Below are 20,243 nucleotides of genomic sequence, written 5' to 3'. Positions count from 1 at the left end.
CCTCCCCAGGGCAGGTGTAGCACTCACATCCATAATCTCAACATTGGACTGTGAATCAGTCATAAACTCTAGAAGCCTGCTCTGTGACTGCATGAGGCTTTGAGGGTACATCTAGACACAAACCATGAAACCAGCTATTTCAATTTTATGTAGGGTTTTTATCATGAATGAGTGCTGGACTTTTATCAAAAGTTTTTCTGCATCTATTGAGATGATCATGTGATTTTTTGTCTCTGGCTCTGTTGATATGGTATACTATATTTATTAATTTGCAGATGTTGTGCCATCCCTGCATTCCTGGGATAAATCCCACCTGGTTATGGTGTATAATCTTGTTGATAATTTGTTGAATTCTGTTTGCTAATATTTCATTGAGGATCTTTGCATCTGTGTTCACTAGGGAGGTTGGCCTATAGTTCTCTTTTCTGGTTGTATCATTCTCTGGTTTTGGTATCAGGATAGAATTTGCCTCCAGGAAAGAGTTAATGAGTATTTCTTCCCTTCCAATTTCATTAAAGAGTTTGAAGAGTATTTGTATTAGATCTTCTCTAAATTTCTTGTAGAATTCAGCCGTGAATCCATCAGGACCTGGGCTTTTCTTTGTTGGTAAGTTTTTAATTACATTTTCCATCTCATTAACTGATATTGGGTTATTCAGAATTTTTATATCTTCTTGATTCAGCTTTGGTAATTCATATGTATCTAGGAATCTGTCCATTTCTTCTGTGTTTTCCATCCTGTGAGAGTAAAGATTTTCAAAGTATGTGGTGATGATCTTCTGAATTTCTACAGGACCTGTAGTGACTTCCCTTATCATTCCTTAATACAGGAATTTGAGCATTTTCTTTCCTTTTTTTGATAAAGTTGTCTAAGTGCTTATCAATTTTATTTATTTTCTCAAAGAACCAACTCTTTGATTCATTAATTCTTTGTATTGTTTCCTTGGTTTCCGTTGTGTTAATTTCTGCTCTGATCTTTATAATTTCTTCCCATCTATGGGCTTTGGGTTTGTTTTGCTCTTCTTTTTCGAGAAGCTTGAGGTGTAACATTAGATTGTTTATTTGTGTTCCTTCTGTTTTCTTGTTATACAATTTACTGCTATAAATTTCCTTCTTAGGACTTCTTTCACTGTGTCCCATAGGCTCTGGTATGTTGTGTCTGCATTCTCATTTAGTTGTAGATATTGTTTAATTTCTTCCTTTATTTCATCTGTGACCCATCAGTTGTTTAGGAGGGTATCATGTAATTTCCATGTTTTTATGGAGTTTTGCAATTTCTTTTGCCATTAATTTCTAATTTCATTAAGCAGAATTTAAAGGATACATTCAAAGAAATAGAATGCAGGCCCTCAAGAAAGAGTTGTGACTTATGATCCAGAGCTGGGTATATTTATGCGGTTTAGGGGTGTCTTCCAGTTGGGCAATCAGGGCTGTGAGCTCCTACTGCCCATCAGGTCCCCATCTGGTGGCTGTGTCAGAGTGCTGCTGCTCACTGCTGTGGCTGCTTCTTTGAGGGTACAGGTCTATGGGAGGAAGTAATTTACAGGTGAAAAACACAAGCCCAGAGCCCATTTCACAGGCTTATTGTACCTTTAAGACTCCTAGGAATGTTTTTTCTTTAGTTTCCTAGAAGTGAAAAAGGTTTGGATAACTTCTGTGTCCCGAAGCTTCAGTTTTTTAAAAAGTGTAATTATAAAACTCTGACTTTCCTTGCGTCCTTTCCACCTGTCTTTATTTTTTCTATCCTATCTCAAAGAAATTGCACAGACGATAGGGAAAGGAACTGCGTTCAGCTGCCCTGGTTTCCCGGCGTTTCCGGTTTGTGCACAATTAGCTTATTTTTTCCAGCGCGGCTCTCTAATAACAATGCACTCCCGTCCCTGCACTCCTGGCTCCGTGGATTTTATTACACTCATGCTGAAAGACAGGGTGTCTATGCACATAGTCTCTCTTCATTTGGCTCCAGGGATTTCCCTTTGCTTTGGAAAGAATAATCTTCCAAATTCCGCTATAAAATATACAGGACAGAGATAAAAAAAAAAAAAAATGCAGCTTCAGGAAAGTGCACAGGTTTTGACATCTCTTTCAAATCGCGAGCTAAAGCTAGACTATACTTGGTGTTGCTCATGAGAATGAGTAAGTCTTATAAATCCAAATGATCAACGGTGCCACTCACCACTGATTTCTACTGGTTTAGTTGTGCCTTTCTCTTTCATGATTTAAGACATAGGCAATAACCAGCAGGTGCCTGTGTTAGCGCCTTCGTGCCCTGAACTGCTCTACCCTAGTCCACCAGAAATATTTTCGGTGCGTAGCAGTTATCTCCTCTTTGGCAGCTAGCCCTGCTTTCCTGTCTCGTGGAACTGGCGTTTGCAAATAGAGGCTCACTGGAGTGTCACTAGAGGGAGGAGGAGGAGCCACCAGGCTTTAAAAAGGAGAGGGGAGTCATTCTACTTTGCAGAAGGAGGAACTGAGTCTGGGGCACGGGCTCCAGCCTCCCCCCAGGGTTGCAGTTCAAACTTTCCATGATTAGCTCCTTCCTTCTCTCTAAGATCTCACCTCTCACCGGAAGGCAGCTGCAGGCCTCTCAGGGCATCCACTGTTAAACTCTGTGAAATTCGGCATATGGGTGTCAGGTATTTCTTACTGGCTTCCAAAAAAAACATAGATAAAGAAATCTTTCCTGCAGCATTTTCAAGCTGCATTCAGAAGCTCTGTTAAGGTGAAAGACTTGCTGGAGGGTGGCAGCAAAACAGCAGAGGGAAAGAGTGAAAGATGTCCCGGAGCCAGCAGCACCTGCAGCGGCTGGACGTTGGTCACCCTGCTTGCTCCATGCTTGAGCCAAAGCAACTTCTTGTCCATTGAGAGTGCGTGCCGGTGGGGATCATGCTGCTCCTACTCAGCCTTCTGCTGCTGGTAGTTTTTAAGTTTAGTTTTGTTAGTGTCTTAGCCCAGCAACGCTGGAACTGTCCTGAAGGTCCCCTCCTGAGAAATGGGACTTCCACCTGTGTCGGTAAGTGATCGCATGCAAAGAAACACACACCTTCCAGCTACTGGGGCATTTATTCTGTTCTTGTTTCTGCTCTTCTGGTTTGTCTTTGGGTATGTGTATTTGTTTATTTTTTGTTTTCAGAGCCATGTTTATGCCCTTACTGGCCATTAGAGCTAACCTGCTACCAAGTATAACATTTCATGGTTCTCAGCTGCTCTGTGTGTGAGTGCAGTCTCATTTGAAGTGAGCTGAGCAGTGCTTTTCATGGGAGCCATTTCTAGTCTAACAGGAGGAGCACCTAAACTTTAGTTGATTAGCTTTATATTGGAAATGGGGGAAACATATGGTGGTGGGTATTCTTGTTTTTGAAACTGTCTCTAAGCTATAAAGAAGAAAAAAACTTCTTTCTAGTTATTTCAGGGTAAGAATTCAAAAGTTGCTACAAATCAGTAAAAATGTGGAAGGGAGAGGTGAGCAAAGGTGATTCTATCCTTGTGAAAATTAACCAGTGTCAAGTTCAGAGCTGTTTCTGAAGCTCTGACACCACTCCAGGGTTCTTAGTAACAGGTGCATTGTAGCTCTGAGAACTGCTGAGAAATGATAATGGGGAAATAAACCATGGCATCTCTCGTGAAAAATGGGTTTTTAACAAAGGGAAAATGGGAATTTCACTGAATGCAAGTTACCATCCTGACTAAGGCTCTTGCCTGAAAAACATTCTGTCTCTCACTGTTGATTCAAGTCTTCCTTGGGTGGCTGTCCAAACCACTGCTCAGACAAGATAGCTACTTCTGTTCTAGGGTACATGTGGCCCTACCTTCTCTTACTCTTTAGAGATGGTGCCTGGCTTCCAGAAAGAAGTAGACCAAGGGAAATACAGTAATAATTCCAGAAAAGAAAACTCTAGAAGGCAGCACATAACAGAGGGAATGAGAACAGGTCCAAGCCAAACTGCTGATTAGAGAAGTCATGCACGAGACATCAGGGGCTCTTGCTCAGAGCCTGGGACTGTCACCAGATAGGCTCATTCCAATAGGTGAGCAGAAGAACCCTAGGGTGTCTGAAGGAGGAATTGAATGCTAATTCTCTCCCTGTCCCCAGTAAGTAGAGTAATTTCACTTTCATTGAGTACCCTCAGCAAAGTCTTGCTGAATGAATGAGGAGTCCTTCCCTGGCCCATTAACCACAGAGTTCCAGAGAAGAATATCAAATGTTTAAAATAAAAAAAGGGACAGAGTAAAAAAATGACCCCATGAACCTCTGATGTCAGAGGCAGAAGTAAAAGCATTTGGTCATAGTTAAATCAAGAAGACTGGAGTGTCTCAGGACGGGAGAATTTTCCCTCAAGTAGATTGATGTAGGGGTGAAGATGGGAGCCAGCCTGGCAGCCAGGGGCAGAAAATCAGGACCCAGATTCCCAAGAAAGGGAAGAAGTTGAGGAAATAACATGTTAGGCCACTGTGTTCGCTCTTGTGTGGTGGTCCGCCTTCATGCTGTAGGGTGTATATCTTTTCCTTGCCCCAATCTTGCTCTGCAGAGCCTGCTTCTTTCCCTACTTTTAATAAAATTTTGCTACCTTTAAAAAGAAAGAAGGAACATTTTATGCCTGGCTCTATGGTCTCAGGAAATAATCTGTGCCTTGAGCTCCTTACCACCAGCAAGTGGCTTTACTGAAGCATTTTGGACCAAACAAACCTAGAGCTCAGGGTAGAGACGAGGAGTCAGGGAGATTTGCCATTGAGTGGAAGAAATGCGGGCTTTAGAGGTAAGCACACCTCATTTCAAACCCACACTACCTTCTGCAGAGTTGAGTTACCTCAGAGTATCACTGGGAAACAATACACCCTTTCAGGATGGTTGTGGAGCCAGCATGAGATAGCATGAGAAATGGACCTAGCACAAAATGCCCAATACATGCACCCAGGGCTCTATCTTTTGGATAAATTTCTTTGATCAGGTCATACCACACAGTGCCTTGAACAGTGCAGTGCTATGGCACAGACCTCTTGCTGTGTGCAATGTCTGGATGTCACTTTGGGGCTCTGCCTCTTTGCTGCCTCATTCCTTGCAAGTCACGGTTCTAAACCCCTACTTTACACTCTGGGTCTCATGGTGGATGATAACTGCCCAGGTCACACCCTGTCACCCCTACATTTCAGAGGATAGTATTTCTTTCTCCTCTCTAAATAGATATGGTGACTTCATCTATTTTCCCTTCCCCCCATTCGAGTTCTACTTGCCCCTGGCATTGAGACAGGCCACCTCGGCAGCCAGCCTGGCCCAGCAGGAAGAATGCTTTGTGTTTTGACAAGATCCAGCTAAACGAGGCCAGGTCACAAATCATGTGGCTGCTAACCAGCCGAGCCAAGGGAGACCCTCTCAGAATTAGGCATTCTCATCATTCCTGGTCCTCTTGTACTGAAACCGAGTATTTGCTTGGCTTCTTTTAAGCTAAAGAAAATGAGGATAACAGTAAAGAAAACTGCTGGCAAGTGGCTTCTGAATTCTCAAGATCTGTTTGCCCTCGAGGACAAATGTCAGTTGCAAAAGGAACTGTTCCTGTCTGGTGTATCAGCCTGAATTATTTTTATAAATGTTCTTTGTAAATGGAAGTCCAGGGAGCAGTTCAGCCTCCAAGCCGGCTGCGGGAGGGCACTGCGTCAGCTGGCTGGGCAGGGCACTTGAGGCAGTGGACAGGGAAATCACTGATTTCAGCACCAGCCAAGGCTTGGTCAGCTTCCCAGCCATGTGTAAACCAGAATCATTCCTAGATGTGAATCTTGTTTGTTTTCAGCCAGAGTTATGCACAAGTTTTTTTCTCTGCTTTTTAAAGCCTGACTGCAGAAATTGCTGCATGGCCTTTGATGTATACCACGTGACTGCAGCTACCTCCCAATACTGCGTGGTTTTTGGTCTGCAATTTTTCTTAGTGGAAAGAGGGTAAATGTGGGAGACTTGCTACCTGCCTGTGTTCGAATCCCAGTCCTGCTGCTAAAATAAAGCTAATTATGCCCTCCTCCCAGGACTGTAGCCAGTGTTGTGTTAAAGTGTTCACATTCCATGCTGGCTACCAGTTAAGGCCCCCAAGGGAAAGAATGTACTTTCTTTCAAGGAATTCCTAAAGGGTTTTGAAGAAACTGCCATATTCCATGAAGCAGTGGAGGGTTCCATTTAGCTTTAGTTATTACTCCAAATTTGAGCAAGCCTAGAATTGCTAGTGAACAAAAAGTTAGTTTTGTTATGTTGTGGTTTTTAATGCTAGAATTGGAACCAACTTTAAGAAAGAACCAAGAAAAACAAGTACAGCAGCCCTGATCGTTAAAATGCGATTGTCTCCTTGTCTGTCTGCTCATGCCTGCAGGACCACACTGTCACCAGGTTGCTAGTACCACTCAGTGTGGAGGAAGTGTTACCTAGAAATTCGGGGCTGAAGTGTTTTGTGGAGATTCTTTATGGACCCTGAGGTGGCTTTGCACAACATCAGCTCAGTCCATCCACAGCTGTCCCATTTGCTGGGGCTCATGACAAAAAGATCACCGAGAGTCAGGCCTCACAGGAAAAAGCAAAGATGAAGCAGAAGGGATCTTTACATTTTTTGAAAGCTCTCACTATATCTGAGAACGCATTTCTCTGTTGTTTTATGTGGTCAGTGTTATTAATCTCCAATAGCAATTGTGAAATAATGTAGGCAACAGTACCTTCCTTTGGGAGCTGTTCTATTCCTTAACGTCCTCTTCCAGAGCTTTCTTCTCAATTCTGGGAATTCACAAATATATAGAAAATTTCAGTCGTTTTAGCCAAATAGAAGGCAGGAACATCTACTCTCAACACCTCCTGGCCTTCTTTCTAAGCCTGGAGCTCAAGTGAGTTGTGCACTCCTCGAACACTTCTGGCCTTGATACTTTAATTCTCCCAGGCCCGGCCAAGCATGCTCAAGTCTCTCGGCACCTGGGTTTCCCAATTATTTCCTAGGATACTTTGTACTGGGGTTTGTGTGAGTCCAAGAGCACTTGAGGCCTAGACCACTCCTGAGATGGTGATTCTTGGTATGCACTGATTTAACTGCAAAGCCCCCTTCCAATGACAGGATGGAAAGGTCCCTTCCGAGAAAATCACTGCCTCCTCCCTCCATTGAGAAGATCCAGCCAGTACCTGCTACATACAAGCTTTGTGTGTTAGGTGGCTTTTCATTCATGCAGTTGTTCTTTCTATGGGAAGGCCGTTAGGATAGAGCCCTAATGGCATCATGGCCTCTGTCTTGCTCTGCAGCACATTAAAGAAATAGAGTCAGCTCAGAAATTCTGGTTAAAAGTTCAAAACTTGAAGCAGGTTCCTTCTTCTTGCATAGACTCTATCCTTGCACAAATGGGTCAAAGACGGAAGATCCAACTCAACATGGTCATAATCTATGCATGCTGACCCCAGGCCTGTGCAAAGCCCTTCCTGTTAGGAGGTTTAGGAATGGGTCTGGAAGCAGAAGATACCAAGCACCTGCTGATGTTTCCCTCTCTCCTCCTTCTCCCTCTTCCATAGCATGCAATGTTACTGACTGTATGAATTTCTTTTTTAAATTTTTATATTTCTGTTTCTATCTGCTGCATAAATGCTTGGATTTTCCAAATACTGATTGGAAGGAGTAATGTGGTCAGGTATGGAAAGCCAATGATCTCTCCATTGCTAGTGCAAAGTTACCATTTGGAGATCAAACAGTCATTACTGGGGAAAGACGATACAAACTTCCAAATACAAAAATCTTTGTAGTCTTCTGATATTTTAAATTCTTTGAAGAGTGGCTGTTGGTCCTTCACGTAGTTCTGTTGAGTACGGTTGGAGGTTTTAACTTGTGATATACTAAATTCTCCAGTCTTTGCAGATAGTTAGGTAAAGCACCAAAAGTGTCTTAGCCATTTGTTGGACACCAGTTTGAGAAAGAAACCTTTCTTCAATAGCTCAAATTCCTCAGTCCCAACATCCTTGTATATGTATTGAACAAAGGCAATCTTAACCTAGAAGCATATATGCTTAGTAGCTTCCTGGTCTCAACGGAATAAGTGATTTCATAGTATGCACAGAGTTGAATAATGATATAAATAGGACTCCGACAGTAAGCAAGTATTGTTTCTACCTTGAAACTATCCTGCACACATGTATTACCATCTAGCCCTAAGCTTTGTGATAAGTACCCAGACACAGGCAGGCAAGCAGGGAAGCAGGAAAAGAGGGATTTCCTCCAAAACAAGATCCTTGGTTCTGCCTCAGAAGAACTAGAAGCCTAGGCCCAAGAACCCCGAGGCTTCTTGGGTATGGTTCTGGTTGTATTCCTCAGAAATGAATACAAAAATACTACTAAACATGGAAGTATGACTGTATGATTTTCAATTTAAAGGAACTAACCTCTCCTTGGCATAAAAAGGAAACTGCAAAAGTAACTTTCATTAATGCTAATTTACTCACTAAGGAATTGGGTAACTTTTAGATTTCAATAATATTGCTTAGAACTTTAATGCTCCAAATGATCTAAGGAGAAAATACTTTACTATATTTTGAAAAACAAATTTAAAAAAACATACTGAAACTTTTATAGGTCCTGTTTATTCTATTCATGTTATTCAAATCATGGCAAAGATTTCACATAAGAGGAGAACATAAAGTATGTGAAGAGAATTTCCCATCTAGAATCTCAAAGCATTTAGAAAATATCAAACTATGCGCGAAAGGATGGTAAGTGGCTATCTTTCAATACTGATATTTTCTGAAGCAAAGCTAAAAAGCAATCTATGCATAGCTATCCTCTTTAATATACACTATCTTGATACATAAGAAATTACCACATATTATAATTTCCAGGAAACGAAATGAAAGCTTATTCTTGAGGCACAGGGTGCATTTTAAGGAGCGTGAGTTGTGGTTGGTGGATCACAGAAGTGGATTAATTTGCAAAGGAGCAAATGGAGAGGTTTTGGCAGGTGGGTAAGGTCGCACATCCTTGTCAGTTTACATTACACAGAGGACCTGTCTCACCCTTAGTCGACGTGCCATGCTTGACATGCCATGGTAGGTGTCAGCTTTGAAGTCAGTGCAGTCTGATGGTATAGTTCTTATGAGTTGCTAGCACCTACCTCACTGGATTGCTGTGAAGATTAAGTGAGTTAATCTGTGCAGAGTGCTCAGAATCTCGCCTGATATGTCTTGAGTTATAACTAATTGGTTGTTAGTCAAACACTAAGCTGTGACATGGAAATGCCTCTGTTTTTTGTAATTTTTCTAACACATGTTTTTCAAATTTCCTAAATGTTTAGAGTAAGTGTGAAGTTTTGGTTTCCTGGGATGAGCCAAGCCCTAACAGTCATCTTACCTAGTATGTTTTTTGTGACTTGTTATTATCTTTATGGTAAAATAAGGCACAAAATCCATAAGTAGTTAATTTTCCTAAATATATTACTATTCATCACATATGTCTTGCATCCCAAGGAAATTATAGTTTTCTCTATAGTTTTACAGCAATATACATACCTCGAGCCAGAAATTAGCATTGACCAGAGTGGGACTGATGAGAACTGTGAAACTGGAGCTGAGAAACATAGACTTCAACACTTCATAATTTTCTTTAGTCTATTTGTCTAGGAACATTCCAACTATTTAGGTGAATATTTATATGTGTAGCCTTGCAATTTGATGAATATTATTTAAAGGCAGCAAAGGACAAAGTAATTGTGTTATTTACAAATAAGACTCACATCAAATCTTGTGCCGCCAATAAATTTTTTAGAGAGTTAATCAATTGATTCATTTTTAGATTTCCTTCAGGGTGTAGACTGTGTAATGTCACTTGGGGGAAATGGTTTGTTTTAGGGTGTTGTTTTATTTTCTTTAAAAGAGCTCATGGGGACACATTATTGATTTGGTATTTGAAGTTTAGAAAGGCAGAGAAAAGGCAACATTTCACAGAAAATAGAGGTTAAGATGAATAATATTTATTTAGAAATTGACCACAGCTTAGGCCTCTTTACAAAAATGCCACAAACATGGAAACTATTGAATGCTGGTGGGATAGAAATGGAATTGATAAGTGCTATATTAGAAAGGCCCTTCAAGGTCATCTGGCCCAATCACTTGGAGCCATAGATGAGAGGCAGAGCTCATACACAGGAAGTCCCTCATCAGTGTCTCTATAACCCCCAGCTCGGGACTCATTCTGCAAAATCACAAGGCACAGGCCCCTCTTCAGAGGTATTGTTGAAAGTAACCAATATAATGCTCTGTTGGTTTTCCCTACTAAAAATTAATCATTTAAAATTGGTGTAAGGAAAGTTTATTAATATATCTGACTCTCAAGCCTGTCATGGTGGTACACACTTGTAATCCCAGCACTTGGGAGGCTGAGGACTGCTATGAGTTCAAGGCCATCCTGGGCTACATGGTGAACTCAAGGCCAGTCCCTGCCTCAAAAACACATACAGAATCTGCCAAAAAAAAGTGTATGCACACTTCAGGGAAAGAAAAACTTGTATAAATATTTTAATACTAAGTTTATTGAGATATCATGAAACTCATACATTTCCTTTAGCCTCTGTAATTGCAAGAGGGGCTCAAAGTGGTGACCATCAGCTTCCAGACATTTATTAGTAAAGGTGAAATGCTGCTTAGGAAACCTCGGTCATTGAGATTTCTGCACATGCATTTTCAATTTCTTCTCTAAGCGCCGGCAGTGTAGTGGGCTTTCTGTGATATACAACATCCTCTCAGGTCCCCCCAGAAGGGTAACACCATCTGTGGAAAAAACATCATATTATTTTTTCTTTCCCTGAAGTGTGTGGACATTTTTTTGGCAGACTTGTTATAGCTGGTGCTCTATGCTGAAAGCACTTTGAAAGTCCTACTTTGAAAATAGGACTAAGATTTCCTTTTCTGTGAATTACACGGATGGGTTAATCGCAATTATGTCAGTAGGTATTTATTCAACAATACCAATAGTGGTGACATCACATATTTATGTGTGCACTGGGCCTCTGTTGGAATATGGGGCTCCCACTGTGCAGGGAGCAGGATGGGGGACTGGGCTGCAGTTGATTTATTATTTGAACTGTTTATAAAATTCAACAAAGTGCCTTAAACTTTTCTATGAAGAAACTAAAGATTGTAGACAACACTGACATCGCAAGCCCAAGAGAATACTGAGGGCAGGGCAGCCCGACAGCATCCTCTGTCCTCAGAGGAGCTCTTGGTTGGCTACACAGAAGCGAAAGCAGTATTGATCTCTTTAGATCTGACAAAAGATGAGGGGAAAAAAAAGAAATTAACAAGAAGATACCCTGAAGAATGAATTTACCCTTGCTGTCATTAGTGACGAACATCATAGAAAGGGCAAAATGTGCCTTTAGGGCCAGGGGTATAGCTCAGCAGCCCAATCATCTGCCTGGCAAGCACGAGGTCCTAAGTTCAATTCCCAGGACAAAAACAAAAAAAAAAGTGCCTTGAAATGTTAGTAGATGGTGCTACTATGAAGCTATTAGGACAAGTGAGAAATCTGAAACGGGGTACCCAGAATCCGAAAACACCTTAAGTTGTGGTATTTAAGACCACATTTACTAAGGTTACTGACAAGATCAAACTACAGCACACTAAACTCCAAGAGTTCCTCATGCATTCTCTTCGGAGTCAGCAGTAAATCCTGGCACTCAGAATCTGTGATGAGAAAGACCTTGCTTTATGTCCCTACTCAGCTCTATTGACCCAGTGACTTGGGGCAAGGTAACTGCTCTAAACTTCAGTTTTTTCTCTTGTAAAACAGAGATGATGAGCGCATTTGCTTCCTAGTGTCATTCAACTCAATGAAATAATGCATTCCACCCACTACACCTGAGAGAATACACTATTACTATTCTGATGGAATTCACCACCCTCCTTCTTAAAGCATTAAAATATATTAGTAGAACATTAAAGACTCTTGAGAATTCTTATTGAAAAAAGTTGAATTGTGCAGAACCTATTTGGCTCAGTTACTCTCTGGAGGACCTGGGAGTAAACCTCTGCAGCCTGCAGGTGGACGTGGTTGGGGTGGGCCGGGGTTATTTGCTACTGTGTGTGACCCTTTTTGTCCCTACAGGGTCCAGCATGGCAATCTCCATTCACATTTTTCAGGAAGCAAAATCAAGCTGCAGAGTGTTCTTTAGAGTTAAAACTTAAATGCAATTCTCTCGGTTCTCCTTTTTGGGGTGTGTTCTTTCTCCTTATTTATGGTAAATGTTTGTAATACATAATAATTATATTCATCCTGGGGAATTGGTGCATATGGATATCGCATCCTGATCCTTTTCATTCCACTCGCCTCTCTACCCATTCCCAGATCACTTTCCATCTCACAAAGTGTACCTCCCTATTTCCTACATCTCTCTTTTATTTTACTCTTTAAATTATTTATATTCTGGGTGTATCATTTCTGAGTCACCTGCCTTTCTCTCACCCCTCCCTTGAAATTTGATAGTGATAAGTAAGCTGAGAGGAGAGCAGTGATTGCCTGCCCAGAATAAAGTGGTATCCTTTTAAGAATTGTAATCATAAAAAAGAGAATGAGATGGTCACTCAGCGTGAAATAAAACTCTCTGCACTTCATAAAACCTGAGATAACATTCAGCTCAGTGCCCTGGGCATGGTAGTGACCACTATCTGTGTCTAACTTCCCTAGGGAGCTGGTCACTGTGGGAGGAGGTGGCAGGCTTTCTTACAGCCAGTCCTGGTCCATTTCTTTATAACTAATCTCTTTTCTTATGGTGTCACAGAATCTTTACAGACCCTTTTCACCCTCTTTGTCCTGTGAGACTTTGTTTTTTTCTAACAGTTAGTAAGGAACCTGTGATGGTGTGGGCAGGTGGTGGTGTGGCTTGAGAGAAGACGAAGTTTCTTGTCCACCTCTTCGTATCATGAATGTGCCCCCCAGCTCCCATGATCCTTTGCCCCAAGCCCACATTAGTCAATGGCTCTACTCACTCACCTGTGTGGGCCGGTCCCACAGGCTGAGAGGACAGAGAGTTGCTGTTTGGAAAATGTTCTGTTTCTGTTGCTCACTTCAATCATTTTGTAACTTACCACCTTTGCCAGAGAGGCCTCAGGTCTTCCTGGTCATTAATGAAAGGTTTTAATATGCTCCAAACACTCTAGAAGATCCCCTCTAATCCCTAGGTTGAGAAGTCAGAGGTACCGATTGATTTGCTATGACCTGTGTGCTGTCTTTGGGTTTGTGTTCTTCAGAAATGATATTTGACTTTCTTCGTGCTTCCTTCTTTTTTTTTTATTTTTTAATTTTTTTTGTGGTTTTTCTCCGGTACCGGGAACCGAACTCACGACCTTGCGCTTGCCAGGCAGGTGCTTTTGCCACTGAGCTAAATCCCCAGCCCCCGTGCTTCCTTCTTACTGAACTGCACCCAAAACAAATGTTATAGGATCTGAGGTGTAGGAAAGCTGTTGACTGTTTAAACACTCACACTCTGATGACATTCAAATCCACACCTTGGGAAAGAATTGGAGAGAGTACTGGATTGAGGGGCAGCATCCAGCTTCTAATTCCAATTCTGCCATCAACTACTGGTGGGGCTGTGGGAAACATCTTTACAATTCCTCTCCTTAACTAGATGCCAAGATCAGTCCTGGATGTTCTGATTCATTCTTGGAAGGTAAAACCTGAAGGTAAAATATATTATTTGCTCATACTTAGCGTTTTTGTAATTATTCTGTATTTGCATTTTGAAAAGTTACAGGAGTTAACACTATAATTTGAGTTACATGGATCTAAGTATTCTTCAGATTTCATTTTGATTTACTGACTTTAGTATTTGGCTTGTCTAGTTATTGTATTGAGGTATTGTATTGAGGACAAATGTAATCATGATGTGAAAATTTGTTGTTATTGTTATGGTAATGTTAATAAGCAGGTCAAGTATTTCCCAATTTAAGAGGATGGTATTTCCATTTCTCCTGCTTCCACTTAGATCCTCTAGTTCCCACCATGTCCTATGTCACCAAGCAGATGGCTCTTGTTGTAAGGTAACGCTAGAGAAGGACCCATTCCCAAAATCATATCTGTAATTTTACTTCTAATTTACACAAACTTGACATTCAAATGAACAGCTTTCCTACACATCAGATCCTATAGCATTTGTTTTGGGTGCAGTTCAGTAAGAAGACCATTTCCATGATAAAAGACAGTACATGGTTTGTTTTTTTAAATGCAGAAAAGCATTTTAAACATAGGAAAAAATATTTCTTAAAGTAGGTCATTTTCATAATTTGGCAACGCTCATTTCTTACACTCAATTTGTGGAGATGTTTTGCAAAATTAACTGAACATCTACAAGAACTCTTTATTCTCTCTCTATACAATAATTTTTACTAAAATACAGAACCAGGAATTAAATATTGATTTTGCCTGTGTTGGTGGTCATTGTGAAGTATTTCATCTAGATCGGACAAAATGTCATCAAAGATATTACACTTTGGTTTCTTTCTTCCTGCTCAGGTCCTGCACCTTTCTTAATTTTCACCCATGGAAACAGCATCTTTAGGATTGACCCGGAAGGAACCAATCATGAGCAATTGGTGGAGGATGCTGGTGTCTCAGTGATCATGGATTTTCATTACAAAGAGGAAAGAATCTACTGGGTAGATTTAGAAACAAAACTTCTGCAACGAGTTTTTCTGAATGGGTCAAGGCAAGAGGTAAACTACCATCACCCGTGGTATTTGAGGGATTTAGGTATAGGCTGGTCAATATGATGTATTGAATTCTTAATGTACAGATAATTGAAAATACATTACATTTTAAATGAGAATTTGCCAAATTAGGAGTTTAATCTGCCTTTGTGGTGCCATCTTATTGAATAAATTCACAAACTGATATGATAAGCCCCCAAAAGGAGAACATGAGGACATTAATGTAATTTTGAAAATATCTAAGTTTCTTAGGTTAGTTATGAATAAATTATCTGCATGAGTATTTTCTACCTCACGGGTTTTCAACTAGAGGGTGTTTTGCACCCCCTTCAGGGATGGAAGCATATTTGGCAATGTCTGGAGACATTTTGATCGTCACAGCTGGCTGAGATAGGAGGACAGGCAATGGGTAAAGGCCCAGATGCTTTAAACACCCTACACTATGTAGGACAGCCCCATGATAAAGAAGGATCCAGTCTAACATGTCTCCATACTGAGGCTGAGAAACCCTGTCTTATCTGTATAAAAGTCTCTGTCATTTAGGGAAAAAATAACCACCTGACATTCAGGAAGAAAATTTTTTCCTTTTTATTCTCAAGGTGTTTGTACTTTGGAATAGAAAGTGAAGAAGATGACAGATATAAAGTATTGTACTTTAAGTATATACAAAGGATCCTTAATCTTTCTTTTAAACTGGCAGCACTCTTAAATGAGCCCCAGGAGGAATGCTCTCCCTCTATTTTGGATTACAGACAGCATGTGATTAGAGCAACCTTAAGCATTTACTCCCTGACACAAAGTTCTTACTGTTTTTTTTTTTAACCTGATCTTTCTCCCTCCATTTATTCTTAAAAGTTTCAATTAGGTGTTAATCTGTTTTATCACATCTCTAATACTTGCTAATCTCACTTTTAAATATGGCTACTCATTATTCCCCAAGCAACTGGTAGAGTAGTTTCAGAATCTTAAGTCTGAGAATCCGGAGGGCTTCTGATCACAGAACAAGAAAACTGTAAACAGTTGTGAATTTATGTCAAGTCATTTGGAAAAGATGGACCTGATGCCTAAAAGTCCACCATTGTATTCCCTCCTTTGAGTTAAAACATTGTTTGTAAATGGCAACTGTTAAAATGTAAACAATTTATCTGGGAGAACAAATATAGAAATAATTAGCAACTGTTGAAATAGATGGGTTGGATTGCTTTGTTTGGAATGTAGAGCAACCCCAGTACACAAGAGAGTTCTGCTGTTCTGGTCATTGTGAGGGCACCGAGCTCTAGAAAGGAAGGGGCCTGATGGAAGAGGAGGAGCCAGAGAAAAATGAACTCCTTAACAAAAAATCCACCCACTGCATAGCTCTATGCTTAAACTCCTAGGGAATCTTGCTAGAGGCTGGCAAAGCTTAGAATTGAGTTCACGTGCAGATCCATACGATTCCAATACAAAGTGAAAGCAAATAAACTAATTTTAAGGCAGCATAAAAATCCTACAGTTACTAGAGTTGAAAGTAGTAATTATGTTTGACAGCCTAATTTTAATACTGTATAGGATAACTTTTCAGGTTCAGAGCTATGACATGAATACCATGGCCAGAATCATCATAAGGGTGATGGTAGCAGGGGGTTAATACTGCTGACTATGACTAATTTATCATTTAAGTACTTCTAGGAATACATATGAAAATGTTATATGTAAAAAGAATAGACTCTTTCTACACAACAATGAAATACTTTGTTGTAAATGAGGAAATATTAATAGTTTCAAAATTTGATTTTACAGAAAGTGTGCAATATAGAGAAAAATGTTTCTGGAATGGCGATAAATTGGATAAATGAAGAAGTTATTTGGTCAAATCAACAGGAAGGAATCATTACAGTAACAGATATGAAAGGAAACAATTCCCACATTCTTTTAAGCACCTTAAAACAGCCTGCAAATATAGCAGTTGATCCAGTTGAAAGGTAAATTCTGCTGTTTTCAGACAGTGAAATACATTTCAAATCTAATGAAGATTCCTAGAAACATAACATTTTAAAGTCAAAGAGACCATATCCCTGAGACCAAGACCTTTAGAGTATACAAAGATCATGTTCATTGGGACCACTGCCTGCGTTTGACCTCAGGAAGGCTCCCTATACAACAGATAACTAACCATGATTTTTTCTTTTGCAATAGAAGCATAATTCTTCTCACTGGAAATCACGTAGAATTTCCATAATAGCCAATACATACTTGTTGAATTGAATTTTCATTAAAATAGTCAAACTCTTCCTGTGCAGGAGTTGGGGCTGCTGGGATATTGGAAGGGTCTGTCATTTCCATGACTATCCATTCATTCGGTTCTGGGTCTGTGTGATGTGTCTTCCCTCAGATTTATATTTTGGTCTTCAGAGGTGGCCAGCAGCCTTCACAGAGCAGATCTCAGTGGTGTAGAAGTGAAGACCCTGTTCATGACATCAGCAAAAATAATAGCTATGTCACTGGATGTGCTCGATAAACGTCTCTTTTGGATTCAGGAAAATAGAGAAGGAAGCAATTCTCATATTTGTTCCTGTGATTATGATGGAGGTTCTATCCAGCTTATCAAACATCCAGCACAGTAAGTTTAAGTTTCTGTGTAAAATGAAACAGTTGTCACTTGAGGTATGTGGGATAAATTAATTTTGTCAACTGCACTGGTGTGGCCATGTAGCACATGGAATTTTGTGATCCAAAAGACTTGAATTTCAGTTCCAGATTTACCAATGATTAGGTGAGTGATTTTGGAAATGTTAACATAACTTATCCTTAGTTTTTGTTAGGGTGAGAATAATAATAGTGCATGTTTCTTGGAGTTACTGCAAAGACTAAGTAAATAAATGCAAGTAATAATAGCAAAAATATCTGACATATAATGAATTCCCAGATGTTGGTCATAGTTCTTTTTGGAATTAGTATATCTTATTTTGCACAACACCTATCTCTCATTTGACTTGCTGGCATGCCAGTAACTGACTTACTAACTTATGAAAAAGGTAGAAATTAGCCAAGTGTGAAATAGATAAAACCAGAAATCTACTCTTATCTTGTTTCTGTTTTCTCCCCCATTTTCATCATGCTTACATGATGATTAACAAAAGAGTGAGAAATAATCTGGAGCTAGAAACTATATTGCATTAGTTTAGATAATGATGACAGAAGTAGAAATTTACAAAACATGTTCCTAAACCTACATGAAACTCAGTAAAAATAGGTAGGTGATTAAACTTTACAATAAATGGAAATGAAGTAAAACTTTAATAATTCCAGGAACAAATGGTCTGCCATTCTTTTATGGGTTTTCTTTTTATTTACTATCTTTTTTTAGGCACAGTTTCTTTGCAATGTCCCTTTTTGGTGACCGTATCTTCTATTCAACATGGAAAAAGACGGCAATTTGGATAGCCAGCAGACACACTGGGAAGGATATGGTTAGAATTAACCTCAAGCCATCATTCATACCACCTGGTGAACTTAAAGTGGTGCATCCGCTTGTACAGCCCAAGGCAGGTGACAACGCTCAGGACTCTGGTGAGTCACCTTAAGGCCTGGCACACTGTCGCTACCTGTCTTCTTGCTCAAGCCGGATAAGGCTTTGGAGGGAAAGAAAAATAATTGTTTATTCAATCCTTTTAAATTCTTTATTGGAACAGACTCCTGCAACAAAAGACAGATAAACAAAGAAAACCAACGAGGAATCTGTTAACATATGTATTTAATCTATGCAAAGGAGACAACCAGGGAATGAGGAACCCTCAAAGAGGTGGCTTTGAATCCAGTTTAAATAAGATCATCCACAAAGAGCAGGATGTGTTCAGAGAAGTGATGAGACAATGAGAAAGGACTTTGAGTCTTTCCTGGTGGCCTCTTAGGTAAAGGCAAATAAATGGCAGATAAAGGCTAATTCGCAGAGCTTGTTAATGTCGATTCCTCTGGTGCCATCTCTACACAAGGAGGGTCTAGGTTGGTCCTCAATTGTTAATCTTTGTCCTCTCTGCTGCACAGGGAAGGCAGGGAACCTTCTGTCCTTGTAAACCCACGTTCTGTCTTAGGCAAATAAAGAGAGGACCGAGAACGTTCATTTATCTGCTTCTTCTAAATTGTCTACAGCTCCATAATCTTTCATATTTGGGGGCAGCAAATTCTGGTCTCCTTGATTTCTCCTATTGTTTCACTCCCAGTTTCCAACCTGCTCCCAAATTCTTCCCATTCTGCTCCTTAAATACACACCGAGTGTCCACGTCTTTCCTCTCCTGCCACCAGCACTGGCCACACAACCAGCCTTTCCTGCCTGGCCTGTTGCAGCGGCAACTTTGCCCTCTTGCCTTTAAATAAATCTCATTCATTCATGCCTCTGCTTAAAATCCTTTAAAGCTTTCTTTTGTATTTGGACTGAAATCCAACATATCACCAGACCTGTCAATATTTAACCAACTTGCTGTAGCTCTCTCTCTTCCTACGGGCAAGGACAAGGCTGCCTACTGGTCCTCAGTCATGCCAAGCTTCCTCATGATTTTAGGGTTTTGCAATTGCTTTTTTTTCAGCCTGGCTTCGCTTTCGTTCTGAGCTTGAGTACTATGCACGCTGACAGAGCTTCTCTGGTCAGCCCAGCATATCAGGCCCTCTCCTGTATTTCTCTCAGTACACCTTTGATTGAACTTATTACAGGGTGCACTTATAAACCAACCATGTCTGCTTTATTTATTTGTCTTTAAGCATAATAGGTATAGTAGTTATTTGAAAATGAATGCACTTCAGGTAATAAGTGTCTGTCAAATGAATGAATGAATGATTGACTAAGTCTAGTCAGAGTTCCAAAGTGTAGTTTCTACTTCCAAGTGTAGTCTTCTCTGTTTGAGCTTCCTGGCATCTAATTATTTTAAACTAGGCTTTCAAATTCTTTGTAGTTGTTAGGCTGCTCAGTGTGGCTTCTATGGCACATAATTGGTATTACACTGACATCTCCCCTTGATGTATATAAAAGTTTTATTTCAGGAAAGTTATAAAATGTATTTAATTTCCTCCCCAAATAGACCTCTGAAATGCAGAAAGAGAGGTGGAATTATTTGTTTCCGCCACTTCCTTCTGTTGGGAGTCCGTTAGGGTTTAGTGACAGTGAGGCTATAACGGCTGTGGATACTGCCACAATCAGGATATACAGGTGCTCAGACCTGCCGTGGACGTGGTTTCTAAGGGGAACTGCGGAGCTGACTGAGAGGACAGGCATGAGCTTGTGGAAGGGAGACTGGGGTCAAGAGGGAAACGCCTTTTTTATGCCTTATGTCCTCAGGCAGATAATTGCAGTGGTAATGCTTTTTCAAATGTGGTTTCTTTAAAAACCTAGCCAGAAACTATTCTTTAACTTCTGCATTGACTATGCTTTTAATGCAGGTAATGAGAAACTGAAAAGAATAACAAACTCCAGCAGAAGAAGCATTTACTTGGGTGTTACAAGATATTTTTAAAATTTGATTCACTTGGATTTACACAGTTGTTGGGATGTGTGGCATGAGTTGTGGGAAACAACT

The 20,243-nt window shown here is 40.3% G+C and overlaps 1 protein-coding gene across 2 annotated transcripts in view; it reads left to right on the top strand.

Annotated features, from left to right (window-relative positions):
• The first annotated feature begins 2,445 nt into the window (after positions 1 to 2,445).
• Egf (epidermal growth factor) overlaps positions 2,446 to 20,243 on the top strand; it is a 75,477-nt gene continuing 57,679 nt past the window's right edge. For both annotated transcript variants that reach the window (XM_013505425.1, XM_005406183.2), the window contains exons 1-5: positions 2,446 to 3,012; positions 14,504 to 14,703; positions 16,477 to 16,658; positions 17,069 to 17,296; positions 18,044 to 18,246. In XM_013505425.1, the coding sequence (XP_013360879.1) occupies positions 2,886 to 3,012; positions 14,504 to 14,703; positions 16,477 to 16,658; positions 17,069 to 17,296; positions 18,044 to 18,246 (940 nt within the window). In that variant the 5' untranslated portion in view covers positions 2,446 to 2,885. The remainder of the gene's footprint in view (positions 3,013 to 14,503; positions 14,704 to 16,476; positions 16,659 to 17,068; positions 17,297 to 18,043; positions 18,247 to 20,243) is intronic.

Source organism: Chinchilla lanigera, unplaced genomic scaffold (assembly GCF_000276665.1).
Source record: "Chinchilla lanigera isolate Chin_1 unplaced genomic scaffold, ChiLan1.0 scaffold00095, whole genome shotgun sequence".
NCBI lineage: Eukaryota > Metazoa > Chordata > Mammalia > Rodentia > Chinchillidae > Chinchilla > Chinchilla lanigera.
The sequence above is the reverse complement of the archived record's forward strand: the minus strand, read 5'-3'. Positions and strand labels throughout refer to the sequence as shown.